Below are 15020 nucleotides of genomic sequence, written 5' to 3'. Positions count from 1 at the left end.
ACAATCACATTGTTGTGCAACCATCACCACCATCCATCTCCAGAATGTTTTCATTTTCTCAGACTGAAATTGTGTACCCATTAATCACTAGCTCCCCATTTCTCCATTGTGGCTTTGAATTGCATTTCCTGGTTGGCTAATGATGTTGAGCATCTTTTCATGTGCTTTTTGGGCATTTATGTATCTTCCTTGGAGAAGTATCTTTGCGATTTTTTTCCCATTTTTAATTGGTTTATTTGTCTTTTTATTCTTGAGTTGTCGAAGTTCTTTAGGTATTCTACATACAAGTTCCTTACCAGATACATGATTTGTAAAAATTTTCTCCCATTTTCTGCTACCTTGTGACTTTCTTGATGTTGTCCTTTGAAGTACCAAAAGGTTTGAATTTTGGTGATATCTAGTTTATTTTTTCTTTGATTGCTTGTATTTTGGTGTTATATCCAAGAAACTATTATCTAATTCAAGCTTTATGTAGATTTGTGGCTCTGTTTTCTTTTAAGAATTTTATAGTTTTAGCTTACCCTCAGTTGTTTAACAGACTGCGTCCTCTACATGTTGTTCTAACTCTTCTCTAGGAATATGACTTCTTATTCAGTCTGTGTGCTACAAGAATGGATGCAGTGCTCCCTTTGAGCTTTTATATTTCTCACTGCATAGGAATGCATTTTTGTTCTGGCCCGTCATTGAATTTTCTCCTGTTTTCCTCCTTGTATTCCCTGTCTTTTATCCTCAACTGATACCTTGGTTATTCACCCACATTCACTGGGAAATTGACCAACTCTTCCTTGTCCTACCCACGTCTCTATTATCCTGGGCAATCTGAGCATCTGTATGTAATCTCTTACCAACATTATAGCCTCTCACTTTGTTATATCTCAATCCCAGTTGACGTCACCTCCTTCTCTGTTACAGCAACCTGTTCCCTTTGCCAGATCTTGGACCTTGCTATACTGCAAAAAACACTAAATGCCCATATCTGCACTCTGATTATATTTCCTATTCTCTTTCTTTTCTCTTTTTTTCCTTCCTTTCTTTCCTTCATTCTTTCATTACCCCAACCCGTAGGCACTTCATTTCTTCTTTCTGACTCTCTTTATTTCTCTGTCTAACCTATTCTCCAAGCTTCGTCTCATCCAAAATGCATAGTAAACTTTCATTCTTCCATTTCCTTCTAGTCCATTCCATGAATCTCTTAGTGTGGTTTCCTCAGCCCTTTGAGCCATTCTGGTATATATTAGATGGTCAATGAATGATGAGTGAATAAATAGCAGAATTAGCAAACCTAGGATCCATTAGACAAAATCCATTTGTCTCTTTGGCTCCTACTCTAGAACTGCTGGGCCTTGAGAAAAATCACAGCTGCACATTGAGTCATTGTTACAAAATCATGGTCTCTAATTTCAACTGGTAGCTCAATACTGTCTCACAATTTTTACATGTCCCTAGTCATCACTCTTTTATTTTCTGTAACAGTATTTATAAACATTCAGTCTGTTCTTATTTCACAATATGCTTTTTCACTCTTAGCAGATGAACTTGCTTCTTTTTTCACTGAGAGAAAAATGAGACCAACAGGTGGGAATTTGCTTAGCATCCTCCCTGCCTTGTACAAGAATAGTAGCATCTGTTCCCAGGCTTTCCTCTGACCTCTTATTTCAGGAGAAGACAACTTGGCCCTTTTTTCATTTGGGCTTGTGTCTCTACCTGTGTTTTCCTTTACCCTGTCCTCCTCTTGAGGGGCCTTGTTCCATCAGTTATTTTTCCTATCTTCAACTCGTCTTTGTATATTGCCTTTCTCCCCTCAGCATGTAAACTTAAAAAAAAAAAATGAAATAGTTAAATGTACTAACTAACCTAAACCAAAACAGACATTTATTCAATATTGTCTAGCCACCAGGAGTCCTGTTTCTCCTTCCCTTTCTACCCAGCTTTTTGTAAGAGTAGTCTTTATTAGCTGTGTCCATTTTCTTATTTATGATTCATTACTACTGAACTCACTGCTTCTCCTGAGTTTATTGACTCCCTTATTGTTAAATCAAGCATACTCACTGTAGTCTCCATGTTAACTTATGTCTGTAGCATTTGACACTGTTGGCCACTCCCTATTCTTTGCAATGTCGTCTGTTCTGCTGGCTGTTTTTATCACATTTTATATGGAAGTCACACGGGCTCTCTTAAGAAAACCGAGGCCTAATGGTTGCAACATTTTCAGGTAGACGCATCTGCAGTTAGGTAGGTTTGTTGAACAACAAAGACCTAACATTTTCTGAGATTTACTTTGTCTATAGCGGTTACTCAGTAATTATTGCTGCAACTAATACCATGCTGAGCTGAGTGGTCAGAGGTAGAGGGTGTCCAAGTGTGCTCTCCAAAGTCTTTATTTCCTAGTAGGCATCCATAGTAGGCAGCTAATAAGATGAAGTAGACCTATATGTACTGGTGATGTATAGGAAAAAAAACTCAAGGGACAGGTTTATTTTGTATATATATTTATATATTTGTACATACATGTGTTTTTTTCTCCCTTATCATTTGTAAAAAAGAATTACACTGCAGAACAGATCTATATATAAATATTTGACACCAGAAAATGTCTTGGTATCTATTCATCAAACTATTATAAGTGATTTTATCTGAGGAGTGGAAATAGAGAATGTTATGGGTTATTTTAACTGTTTCCTCTTTATATTTCTATTTTGTTTGAATTTTTCCATGATATTTCTTTTATAATAAAACAATGATAATTTGGAGAATTAACTTTGACTTATTCTTCTTTTAGCTTCTTGAATCATAATATTACTTCACTTTTTCATTTACCTTTGAAACTCTAGCCATGTTTACTCAGTCTCCTTCATGGGCTTCTCCTCTTGTGATCCTGTTTTTCATAACCTCAAGAGTCACCTCTGGTTCCCTAGGCGGCATTCCTGGATCACTCGGTCTGATTTTATTACCTTTCCTCCGTGTTCCTGTGGCACCCTGGGAAATCTTCCTGAGTCACTGGTGTATAGAACAGGAGCTGTATTATTTGACTTTGCATTTCATGGAACTGAGTGCAGTACTCAGCACATGATAAAAATTCATTAAAAGAGTTTTGAATCTTAATAAAAACACAGAATTTGGAATAGATCTCTTTAATACTAGCATGTCTTTATGTGTAGGTTGTCATTTTTTATTTTATTTCTTTTTCTTTATACAAACTATAACATCAGTCCATGATAGGTTGTCATTTTATGCCATTTTTCATGAATTTCTGTGTGAGAAGACATGTTTTAATTAAACTGAAGTTTATATCTCAGGATGTATTGAGTTTATGTTGATAGGCTATCCTAACACAACTCCAGACAGTTTATTTAAATGCTATATGATTTTTTTAGTTATTACTGGAGACAGGAAGGTGATAATTTCATACTTCATTGTAACACAGAACATTAATATAGAATATCTTTTGTAATATCTCCAAATGCATTAAAGAAAACCTTCATTGATATGCTTAGAAAATAAGTAACATTGACACAAGCAGAAGGATAAACATAAATTTTTCTTCCCTGTGTGAATTTTTGCCTAATAGTTTGTTTTCTTTTCTAGGTTCAACAGATAGATCGTGTGGTAGAAGTTGTGGAGGAAACAATTAAAGGTAATTGTTGACAGTGAGCAGAGCAGATGTATATATTTTCTGAACTACGTTATAAAAATACTCAACACTGAGCATCTTTATAAAGTTACAGTTTTAGATATAAAATCATAAAATTTTTTCCTTAGCTTCATGCATTCACTAATGTAATATTGGAGGCAGGAACTCGATGTTTGGCTTATAAATAAATCAGATCATGGTCAGGCTTTTTTAAAATCTTATTTTTATATAAAATGGATTTAGTTTGAATCTCAGATCAGAAGACAGAACTTAATCAATTTTAAAATAAGGAAATTTTATTTGCATATTTTCATCTCACATAATTTGTAGTTTTTTTTAAGTACTTTTAAAAGCAATATTTAATTTTGATATGCTTCAAGATGTAATTTTTGTAGTTACACTAGACAATAGAATTTTGCTTAGGTATTTCGTTAGCCAATCTCAAACAGATTCTTATTGAAGTCACTGAGAAATAAATCATCCTCAATTTTGTGTTTTAACATTAAATATTTATAGGCTATTTTTCCTGTGTTAGATTAGCACAAATAAAAACCAGTAATATGACATTGAAATAAGTGAATTGAAAATCTCACTTAAAATTGCTGTTTTGTTATAAATGAGAAGTTTATGTTTTTAAAAAACAAATAGACTGCATCTACCCAATTGAAATTTTTAACTCTATACTTTTCCTGCTGGCTTGTGTCTACTACCTTCCACATGCTTTTATTCATTATTTTTGAATTTTTGATTTATACTAAAGATTGATTATCACAGAATATGAGAATGAGACTATACCTTAAGCTTTTGAAATTCCAAAATAAAATGAAATATCAGGATTAAAAATTTACAGCAATGATAATTTTGAATGTTTTTTCAAAATATACTTCAGGTCCCATCTTGGAGAATCCAGAAGTACCAGCATTTATTGTGTACTTAGAGTGTGACAGGCACCCACTCTGTATCTTGATCTGTGTCCCTGGAGGCTGACCTGTATGGATTGCATCGGTAGGATCCTTGCCATGTGGTGTCCAGTTGGATTCAGCCAACTGGAGGTTGGAGGGTGTGACAAGAGAGAAAGATGGAATATTCATTCTCTTCTCTCCCTCCCTCCTTGCTTGTTTTGGGTTGGCTCCTTTCTTTACCTGAAAGCCAAGCGCTAGTCTGGTAACCCTCTCTATTCATCTCCTTCTCCAGGTTCCTGTAACCGTTCTCTTTCTTTGCCTCTGGGTTGGAAACAGTGCCACATTGTTCTCTGCCTTAGAGTATTGCATTGCATTGTCTCCTGTTGGTTTTCCTAAGCCTGCCCAAACTTTAGTAAATAGTTCCTTTGTGAAAATCTCTTAAGTTATGCAGTGTGCCATCTGCTATGCTGGTACCCTGACTGATAAGAAGTTAGCCGTGGAGAAGCAAGGCTCAATCCAGAAGGGCCAGATGGAATGCAGCCTTACAAGAGAATTTTGCTATAACTGTCTTGTTTCCACATTTGATGACTGAGGAGCTCTCTTCATATCTCTTCCTTGAAGGGGCTTTGGACATACAGCCTCTGCCACAGCCTGTTTGCATTCTTCTTATTGCTGCTTATATTACACCAAGTAATATTTTAAAATACTTTAATATTTTAAAATAAGGTACACTGCTACTGACAGCATTTAAATCTATTGTAATTAACATAAAACCATACAAAACATGTTTTCATTTGTATATGTCTTGGTTGCATCAAAATGGCAAATTCTAAGTTATTCTGAATGAATCCTCCTTGTTTCAGTAGTAGCCTGAAAATTCTGTCCATTTATAGTTTTTGCTTTAGGAGATAACACATTATAATGAATTTAGGATCTTTTCCTGTATCATTTTGATAATTTAACATGATACGTAATTGAATCTAAGGGAAGAAATACAATGTCTAAAGGATTCATATTTATTTCTTTTTTTTTAAAAATATTCACATATGCTTTAGTCTTGGCTTACATGGTCATTAAAAACTTTTATTGTCCGAAAGATCTGAAGGGAATAGAAATCTGCATTTCTTCCAAAGTGTACATGAAGTCCTCCGAAACAAAAAAATCATTAAAAATAATCTCGTCTTTGTAAAAGGATAGTCTAATTGAATCATTTATGACAAATGAATGCAAGTAAATATTTCCTATTGAAATTAGAAAAAAGTTTTTACTGTTAAGTCATAATTCTTCCCCATTCAATCACTGTTAGAAGAGTTCCCTCTTACTATTAATGTGTTTGCTGGCATTTCATTCAGTCTAATAGCAAATACCTCAAATAGTGGTAATTCAGGGTTTTCCTATCCCAATATGGTAAAATCTGCAAGTTTAATTGATTTTCTGTTTCCCCTAACTTCTGAGTAATTGATACCATCTTGTATTAGACTGACCTAAATTCCCAGGGTACTTTACCAAAAGCTTTCTTATTTAAGACATTGCTATTAATCTTCGCTTTGTCAGGTTTTGTGCTTTGCATGTGATACTTGTTCAGAGCATAAACTCTTTATAAATTGAGACTGGAAGGCAGAACTATATCAAGTGTGGTTTATCAGTGTTAATGACTGAGTAATCGCCCTACAGAATCCAATGCAGGTTTATTTGAGGATGTTTTCCTAATTTAATGAGTAAGTGATTGAGCTTGAATATGTAGCATGGTACATCTGGGACGATATTGGGACAAAAGCACACCTGTTTCTTCAGTATTTGTTTTTCAATATAATTTTTATTAATTTTTAATATAGGCTTTGAAAGGGCACTTTTATGCATTCTCTTATGTATAATTTCTGATACAATTACTATCATCTGGACATAGTGGAAAAGTTTGTGTGTTAGGAATGCTTTCCAGTCTTACTGGTGTAAGTAAATAGGTGGTAACTTCCACCTTTTAGTAACACAAAGAGCCAGGGATTTATTACTGTTATTTATTTAGTTTTTTGCAATGAGCCTGTTTAAGTTTATGCACCATGTGAATAGGTGATTACAGTTTGGTAACCATTGTGTTTTGCCGCCACCTTTAATGCAGTTTGTGTCCTTGGCTATCTTCTTTCCTTTCTGTCCCCTCCTTTAGTTCTCCCAAATTAATAAGATTCTAGCTTTACTTATTTGTCTTCTATATGCCTACATACATTATTGCTAGAATAAACTTCTTTTTATTCATTGTATCTCTTTTAGGTAGCATTTTTCAAATCATAATGTTTTTAACAACAAGAGCAGGCAAATTTCTTTGTGATCCCAAACAGGAAAATTTTACCATAGGACTTGTAGTTGATTTTTCACATCACTTCATTTTATACTTTGGTTTGAAATAATGGCTGGGAAAGACTCTCTATTAGAGAAACCAGCATATCATGGCTTGTCTGTATTTCTGTGACTTATAACTTTATTAGCCAAATTATTATATTAGTCCCGTTTCCAGCTACACACATACTGACCAGAAGCAGCGTTATCTGTCTACTGCAAAATATGTAATGGATGCTCTAGAAAAATTCTTCTTTAAACATTGTAAATAGTCATTTTTACTGTTTTTTTTAAAAATGAAAGTGGTTAAGTAACTAAGTTTTTCTAATATTTTTCAGCCATTAAAGCTTTTAAATTGCAAATGAATATTTTAACATTTCCCTCAGGTAGATTCTACTGCTTTCAAATTGTTTTGTGTGTTTTTGGTTTGTCTTACTTTTAATTATACTGCTTTAGTGTGTTCATCGCTTATATTTCCATTTTTGCTCAAAGATGCATTTTTTTAATGATGTGAAGCCACCTTTTATTATTAATGGAATTTATTTATATGAAGAGTATTTCTCTACCTTTTGATTTCTTCATTTTAGGGTTGGAGGGGGCATAGTGTTAAATGGTTTAAGTTGATAGTCTTATTGTAGCTTTTAGATAACACACTGTCATAAATAGTTCCCTGGATGTGGTTGTTGTAAACAAGGAAATGAAATTCCTTTAGACTTGAACCTCACAGGCTTCCCATGCTACAAGCCTTCTGTTAATAGTCTCACTAAACTGGTTAAGTAGCCCCATCTTTCCTTGTATACATATTAACAAGGACTTGCCTATTGTTAAATTGGGCTGACATGTTAACTTTTGTTAACATGAGAGTATTTTTACAGATTGTGTGAAGGTGGGACTGCAAGTGTTGTTAATTCTTTAAAAATGTATTATTCTTGTCTAACCTTTTGTGGAAATTATTAATGTGAACCAGTTTATGTTTAAACATCTTTGCTTTTAAGTCTGTATATCAATTGTTTTCATTTCAGGTATTAGGTATTTTCAGATATGGCAACTTCTGGGTCTCAAAGTTCTAATTTCACAATCATATTAACTTTTATTAATACATAACTTATATAAAACATCAGGCCTAGAGAAAATTTGTGTTATACCTAAACTTTATACTATTTACTCGAATAGGAATTTTCATAAAAAAACACCAAGTATATCAATCATATTTTGAGCCTTTCATACAAAACATGTTCACTTAATGTATATATTTTTAAGAACTTTAATATACTTTGAAAAAAGAATTTTTTCATATGACTTTGTTATAATTAACTTTTAAGAGAATTGGCATTTGGTACACCACTTTTCTACACTGCACACATGTGCTTTATTATGTGACTGGAGAAATTTTATTCTTCATTTAGAGAATCTGTTTTTAACTAGTAAAATGTAGTGAGAATAGTTGAGACTATAAACTTAGAGTATAAAAATACTGGCAACTTCATTGTGCATTTTTCTTGTCTTTTTCTTTTCTTTTTTTTTTTTTTTTGAGATAAAGTCTTGCTTTGTTGCCCTGGGTAGAGTGCAGTGGTGTCATCATAGCTCACTGCAACCTCAAATTCATGGGCTCAAGCAATTCTCTTGCCTCAGCCTCCGAGTAGCCACCACACCCAGCTAATTTTTCTATTTTTAGTAGAGACGGGGTCTGGCTGTTGCTCAGGCTGGTCTGGAACTCCTGAGCTCAAGCAATCCTCTTGCCTTGGCCTCCCACAGTGCTAGGATTACAGGCGTGAGCCACCGCGCCAGGCGCATTTTTCAAATAGAGGGTGAAGTTGTACATTAATTGTGGTATTTTCTGTTTTGTTTTGACTGTTCTTAACACAATAGTAAATTGTATTGGTAATTCTCCTTTAGTACGTTATAGCTGAGTTTCCTAAAAATAGAAATACAAAGTGGAAACCGGGTCATGTTAGAAATGTAATATCTAAAGCTTTGATAGGAAAACATACATAAAATGATCATCTTCAAATAAAAAACAAAGATTTTATTGTCAGGGAAATGATTTATTATATCAACAGCCATGTGAAAAAAACTGCAACATAGAATAATTTTATAGCTGAGAAATTTAAATCTGATTTTCTCTTTTTCTTGAAATATTTCATTTGACAATTAGAATAATTTAATCAGTTATAATATGACCTCTCTTTAATGACATAATGAACCTTTCTTTAGAAAACCTAATATTGATATTAATTGGCACAGGGTAAGAATGTTCAATTGATTTTAACATTTTTTTTAATCTAATGTTTTGCACATTTTTTCTTTTAAAAGTTCATTTTGTAACACTACAAAGCATGCAGCAGATAGATAGGAATGACTTCTGAGACTGAGAGAATAAATATCAATTTCATTTACTTAGTTTGAGGGGGAAAAACTCATTTGCAGAACCTCCAGTTAGGGTATCAACTCTGGATGGATTTTAGGTAGAAGTTTATCTCAGTACTACCATTTTATAACAAAGTATACGTTTTATTGAGTGATAAAGAAATAGTAATTGAAATGTCCTTATAAAGGATGGTTTCTAACACATTAAATCTTTATTGTAACTCTGAAAATTCAAGTGCACCATTTCTTTAAGCTGCACTGAAAAGTCGGCTGCTGTGAGGGGTGAGAGTCCTGGATTGAGACTCTGAAGAGCTATGTTGAAAAGCTTGTTTCTACTACCAACAATGTCACCTTTTTTTATTTTTTAATTTTTAATTATCATGAGTAAAAAGTAGTTGTAACAATGTTATCTTTAACAATCCATGTCATCTCATTGGTTCTCAGTTTCTTGAGTTGGAAATTGTATGACATGGAAGGTCCTTTCCACCCTGAAATCCTTGAAGTGTATAAATCTATAATATAAAATTGAGCATCAGAGTCTGTCATTAGAATGAGACATTGACATTTTAGACGGTGATCTCCAGCAAAAGTTATTAGAATGTGACTAGCCTTTTTCTAGCATCCCAGTCTCTACATGTCAGATTTTACTTTTTCTTTCCCTATGCCTTCCTACTTAGAAAATGAAGCTGAAGCTGTTTGAGGCAGACATACCCCGTGTTTTTCTTTGGTGTATCTCTGTATTGTCTAGCGAAGAATGTCTTGAGTAAAGCCTAGTTCCCGGACTCTTTTGCCTTTACTCCATTCAGTTGTATTACAGTTCTGAGCTGGGATAGGCAGTGTACTTGCCAGCATTCCTCACGAATTTTGTGTGTCTTTGAAACTTTCATTTCTTCCACGAGGAATGTTTATTTTCAGGATTTGAGGCAGGTAGTTTTAATCTTGGTGGATGACTTTGGGTTGCTGAGGGAAAAAGTTTGTGAAGATTTAATGTAAGGTAAGAAATACCACCTGGAGCAGTGATTCTCAAGGGTGTTTGCTGGGAGAGGGATGGTGGCTGAATGGGACCCTAATCAGAAAGGGGAGATGACGGGCTGGTTGATCAGAACCTGGGGAAGCTGGGGTTTGGAGATTCTGCCCTGCTACCCCTCACCTAGATTCTTGGCCATTGTGATCCACTGTTATGGCTGAGTGAGGATCATACCACTCAGGTGTCCCCAGGTAGAAAACCAGTCATGATACTCCACTGTGCTTGTTTCTGGGTACATGTGCTTATTTATTAGACTTACCTAGGACCATGTGCAGTTCCAGGTTCACTGCCTATGCCTTCTTCCCCTTCCCTCACATTCAGGAAAGTGTATTACAGTACAAGTGAGTGATTTCAAAGGGATGACCTTGAATCTACTTTAATTTATATATTTAACAATATATTTATATATTACATTTATATAATAACAAACTTGGTTATTATTGTCCTATTTCCTAGCCCTCCAGAGCTTTTAAAAGAAATGGGTCTTACTTAAACTTCTAGTGTTTAAAAGTTTTGAAAACCTCCTTGCCACCTTGCCTTTGAGAATCGTCATTAGCACTGTAGGTCTTGATAGGAGTACAGTTGCATTAATTATAGTAGCAATTGTAATTAACTTCTGTCCAGCTCTTTGTAGCTTACTCTTTTCATTTACATTAATTCATTTATACTCCACAGGAAGCCTGGCATTACTGACTACGCAGCCCAGCAGCAGTGTACTATAATTTGAAACCTAGTCCTCTTGTCCCAAATACCCTATTCTTTCTATTCCACGTAGCTGTTTATATTAAAAGGAGGGAAGTGAGAAAGTGAGGCCCATTTATTATTTCCTTTCCTCATGCCTGGTCTTTAAGATAGCTGCTCACTTTTTTCTAGTTACCTTTAGATCCTCTCTCAGATATTTCGTTTCTTCATGTGTCTCATTTCTTCTTTGATCTCTTTTTCACTCTTCCCTTTCTGTTTTATTTGCCATTTTATTTTGTGCCAATATAAAAACGTTTTTGTAAGAAGTTAATAAAGAGTTGTTAATTTTTTTTTTTTTTTTTTGAGGCAGAGTCTCACTCTGTTGTTGCCTGGGCTAGAGTGCCATGGCATCAGCCTAGCTCACAGCAACCTCAAACTCCTGGGTTCAAGCAATCCTCCTGCCTCAGCCTCCCTCGTAGCTTGGACTACAGGCATTCGCCTCTATGCCTGGTTGATTTTTCTCTATATATTTTAGCTGTCCATATAATTTCTTTCTATTTTTAGTAGAGACGGGGTCTTGCTCTTGCTCAGGCTGGTCTTGAACTCCCGAGCTTGAACAATCCTCCCGCCTCGGCCTCCCAGAGTGCTAGGATTACAGGCGTGAGCCACCGCGCCCAGCCAAGAGCTGTTAATTTTTAAAAGAAATTTTGGGTAAAATATTTTAGTCTTACTGTGCTGTAAGGATGCTTAATTTACAAAATGAGGAGTAAAAGTATTAACTATAAGCTAACAATAAGAAAGTAGTCTAAGCAAGAAAAAGCTAATGAAGAGATTCTACAGAGAAAATTCTCTTGAGTGTGTGTTTTAAGGATAATTTTTGAAGGTTTTAATGTGAAACATGCTTTTTACAATTTTTACTGTCATAGGTTAGTTAGTTAAGAAAATTCTTCCACATTTTTTAAGGATATGTTTTAAATCCTGTATTCTAGATCCTAGTTATATATTTAGGCCAGGTATCACAGCTGTAGCCAGAGTATTTTAATGTAGATAACTTTCAATTTCTCACATTTTGTAACCAACACTGTCATTTCTTTAAATTTTAAAATAATGTTTGATTAGTCTTTTTGTCTAGAACTAAGAATCTCAAGCCCACATAATTTCTACTTCATAAATTATATTTAGAAGCATTTTCACTTTGGAAGGTGTGGTTTTTCACTCTAGGGCCCTTTCATGCCAAGTTTTAATAAATCTTTTCAGCAAATTCTGTTTTTAGCGATAGGCTAACTAGATCGGTTTTAAGAAGTGGAAGATGAGCCAAAAGCAGGAATTTTAGCAAAATGTACCGTGAAATAGACATAATTGTGTATATAAATTGTATCCTACCTGCTCAGCCTCACAGACTATAATATCACCTCTCCCTGAAGCCTTTCCTGATTTTCCCTGGGAGAGTTGACCGCTCCCTCATAGTGTCCTTCTGGACTTAGAAACATTGATCAGACCATCCCTGACACTTCATTCCAGTTATTTATTTACGAGTCTGCTTTCCTCAAAATCTTAAGTCCCTTTAAGGCAGAACTCAATGTGGCGGCTCAGGATGGAGTATGCTTTTTGGAGAGAGGGGTATATTTTGGGAGGCTTTATGCTATATTTAAATATTGATAAGATAATCTATGCATCATTTTCTACATTCGTATATGTAACTCACATGGCAGTTAGTGTATTAAAGCTCCAGATGCCTCCTCCCGTTTAGATTGCCTGTAGTACAAGACTGTTCAGCTCCTGACTGGAGTTGAAATGAATGGCAGTAAGGTCAGGCAAGCATTTTTAAAGATACATGGATGGGACCAGTCTCTAGCTTTCTCTGCTTCCCATCTCTTCTGTCACACTTTTTGGTGGGTTGAGTTGAATAATAGCGGGAGGAAATATGAACTTTTCATTGGTGATCAAAAGTGGGGATCTGAGCTTCAGTTTTAACAGTTAAACATGGCTTACAAGTTCCTTATGTCTTGCATTTTCCTATTCTCCAGCAGCTTGAGTGTCATTTATCCTAAGGTCTGTTATCTCTGCTTTCATCACTGGGTACCGTAACTTTGGGAATATAGGTTTGAGCATGAGAAATGATCATGTTTTTTATTGCTGCCGTGGATGCTTTACATACTGAAACAGAAGCATTCATGGGCTTTGTTTTTGTAAACACAAAAGCCTTGGAACTATTTAACGAATGTAGAATTCAGGAGAGTCTATTGTAGCAAGACAGTGAATGATCTGAGGAGTCCGATTACGAGTCAGTACTAATGCTGAACTATTGATGTAGGACTGCTTTGACTTTTGAATGTTTTGATATGTACTTGATGTAGATTGTGAAAAATAAATTGGCACCACACATCTTCTCCCACTGTCACAAAAAGCATATCTGCTTGCAAAAGATATAGTAATTAACACATTAACTGCCACGTGAGTTGTATTTAACTCATGCTAGTTTTGAGCCTGGGACCTTGTGAAGCATATGTAACTCACAGATCTCTTCACCTTGGGAGTCACAAGAACTAATTTTCAAGTTGCATATGATTCACGTACAGAATGCAGTAAAAAATAAATTTTTCATTAAATTAGAGAGGATCGTTTTGTTTTCAAAGTTTTTATTCTATTTTCGTAGTAAAACACTGTGGCTCCAAGGAAAAAATTTTTTTTTTCTAGTGTATCAGTCAGCGTGTTAAAACGTAAAATTAAATGCTTATTGTAATTTGCCCCCATAAGGCATCTCTATTTAAGAAATGTGGAGTATTTGTTATATGTATCCTTTGTTTAATATAAATTATTATTATATTTGCAATAGTGTGCAATTAGAAAAAAAATTGCCTAGGAAAATTCCATTCGAACAAATGTTTTCATCTTTCTGTGTTCTTTTCTATAGGTCCCATTTGTATGTAAATTTCACAATATTATAGATTTTTTTGTGTGTAATAGGAGTTTTAATATTAAATATTTCTCAGATTTCCAGGGATTTAAACTGTGTACTATGATCTTATCTTAGTTTGTCTCTTCCCCAGTCCACCTTCCTGCCAGGTAAGGCGTTGAACTCTGGAAATGTGCCGAGGTAACGTCCGTACCTTTGTACGCCCTCTTCACTTACACTCTGATTTATGCTTTGAGTTCCGTCTTTTTGGACAGTTGATTCTTATTGTTTCCTCATTTTAATATCTTTTTCTAGGTATCATTGTTCTAATTAACATTTAAACTCCTCATACTTGCTGAAAGAAATTGTTTAAGTAGCTAAGATTTAGAACTTAAGTTGTAATGATGTGGTGGTGTTTTTGAGTTAATTCTAGCATTACATGTACAGTTTTCTAACCTAGACTTGTAATCAAGCTGCTGCTTCCATTTAACCCAATTTCCTTTTTTTATATTCCTTTCTTCTTTTAATATGAAAATATTTCAAGGGAGAGTCACACTTTAGTATGAATATCAGAAAATTCTTTTTTTCTCCTGGGAAGTGCCTACATATGAGGAGTGATACTTTGACTATAGGAGTCAAAGGAGGCAAACTTTGACTATACTTTTGGTTTTCTTTGTAATTGAGTAGTTAAAAATGACTGTTGAGGACAAGTCCAAAGATTTTGTAGAAACACAGATTAAATTGAACACTTATTGCATATTCTTAAATATTCAAATTGATATGACCAAATTTACTTAAATGAGAATTGATGTCTGTAGTCTATTTACTCATTGTTTTTCTTTTTGCTTGAATTTGCTGCCAGTCTTCTGCGCTCTGCCCCACCATCTTGTTGGATTGCTTTACTAGGAAGATTTCCAGCAGGCCGACCCGGAGCTTAGGTTTCAGACAAGTCTTCTCAATGTGTACTTAACAGAACTGAATTTGTGTGAAGTAAGAGCAGTCAGCAAGAGATCAAGAAAACTTGGCATGAGTCCTCTCTCATGGTGGTGGAGGTGGGCGGTCACGTATTCAGGAAACAATGAATGGCCTTTAAAAATAGATGGGTTGAATAAAGCATTGAAGAAACGTCTGGCTGTTTATAAAGCTTTTAGAAGAAAAAGAAATTAAAGGGAAAAAAATAAACAT

The 15020-nt window shown here is 34.7% G+C and overlaps 1 protein-coding gene across 1 annotated transcript in view; it reads left to right on the top strand.

The window, feature by feature from the left end:
- Positions 1-15020, top strand: part of CDKAL1 (CDK5 regulatory subunit associated protein 1 like 1) — a 582236-nt gene that overhangs the window by 174843 nt on the left and 392373 nt on the right. Inside the window, exon 6 of the mRNA XM_069493178.1 lies at positions 3586-3634. Within this exon, the coding sequence (XP_069349279.1) occupies positions 3586-3634 (49 nt within the window). The remainder of the gene's footprint in view (positions 1-3585; positions 3635-15020) is intronic.

The sequence above is a fragment of the Eulemur rufifrons genome, chromosome 18 (assembly GCF_041146395.1).
Source record: "Eulemur rufifrons isolate Redbay chromosome 18, OSU_ERuf_1, whole genome shotgun sequence".
Taxonomy (NCBI): Eukaryota; Metazoa; Chordata; class Mammalia; order Primates; family Lemuridae; genus Eulemur; species Eulemur rufifrons.
Note: the sequence above shows the minus strand (reverse complement) of the source record. Positions and strands in the feature narration are given on the sequence as shown.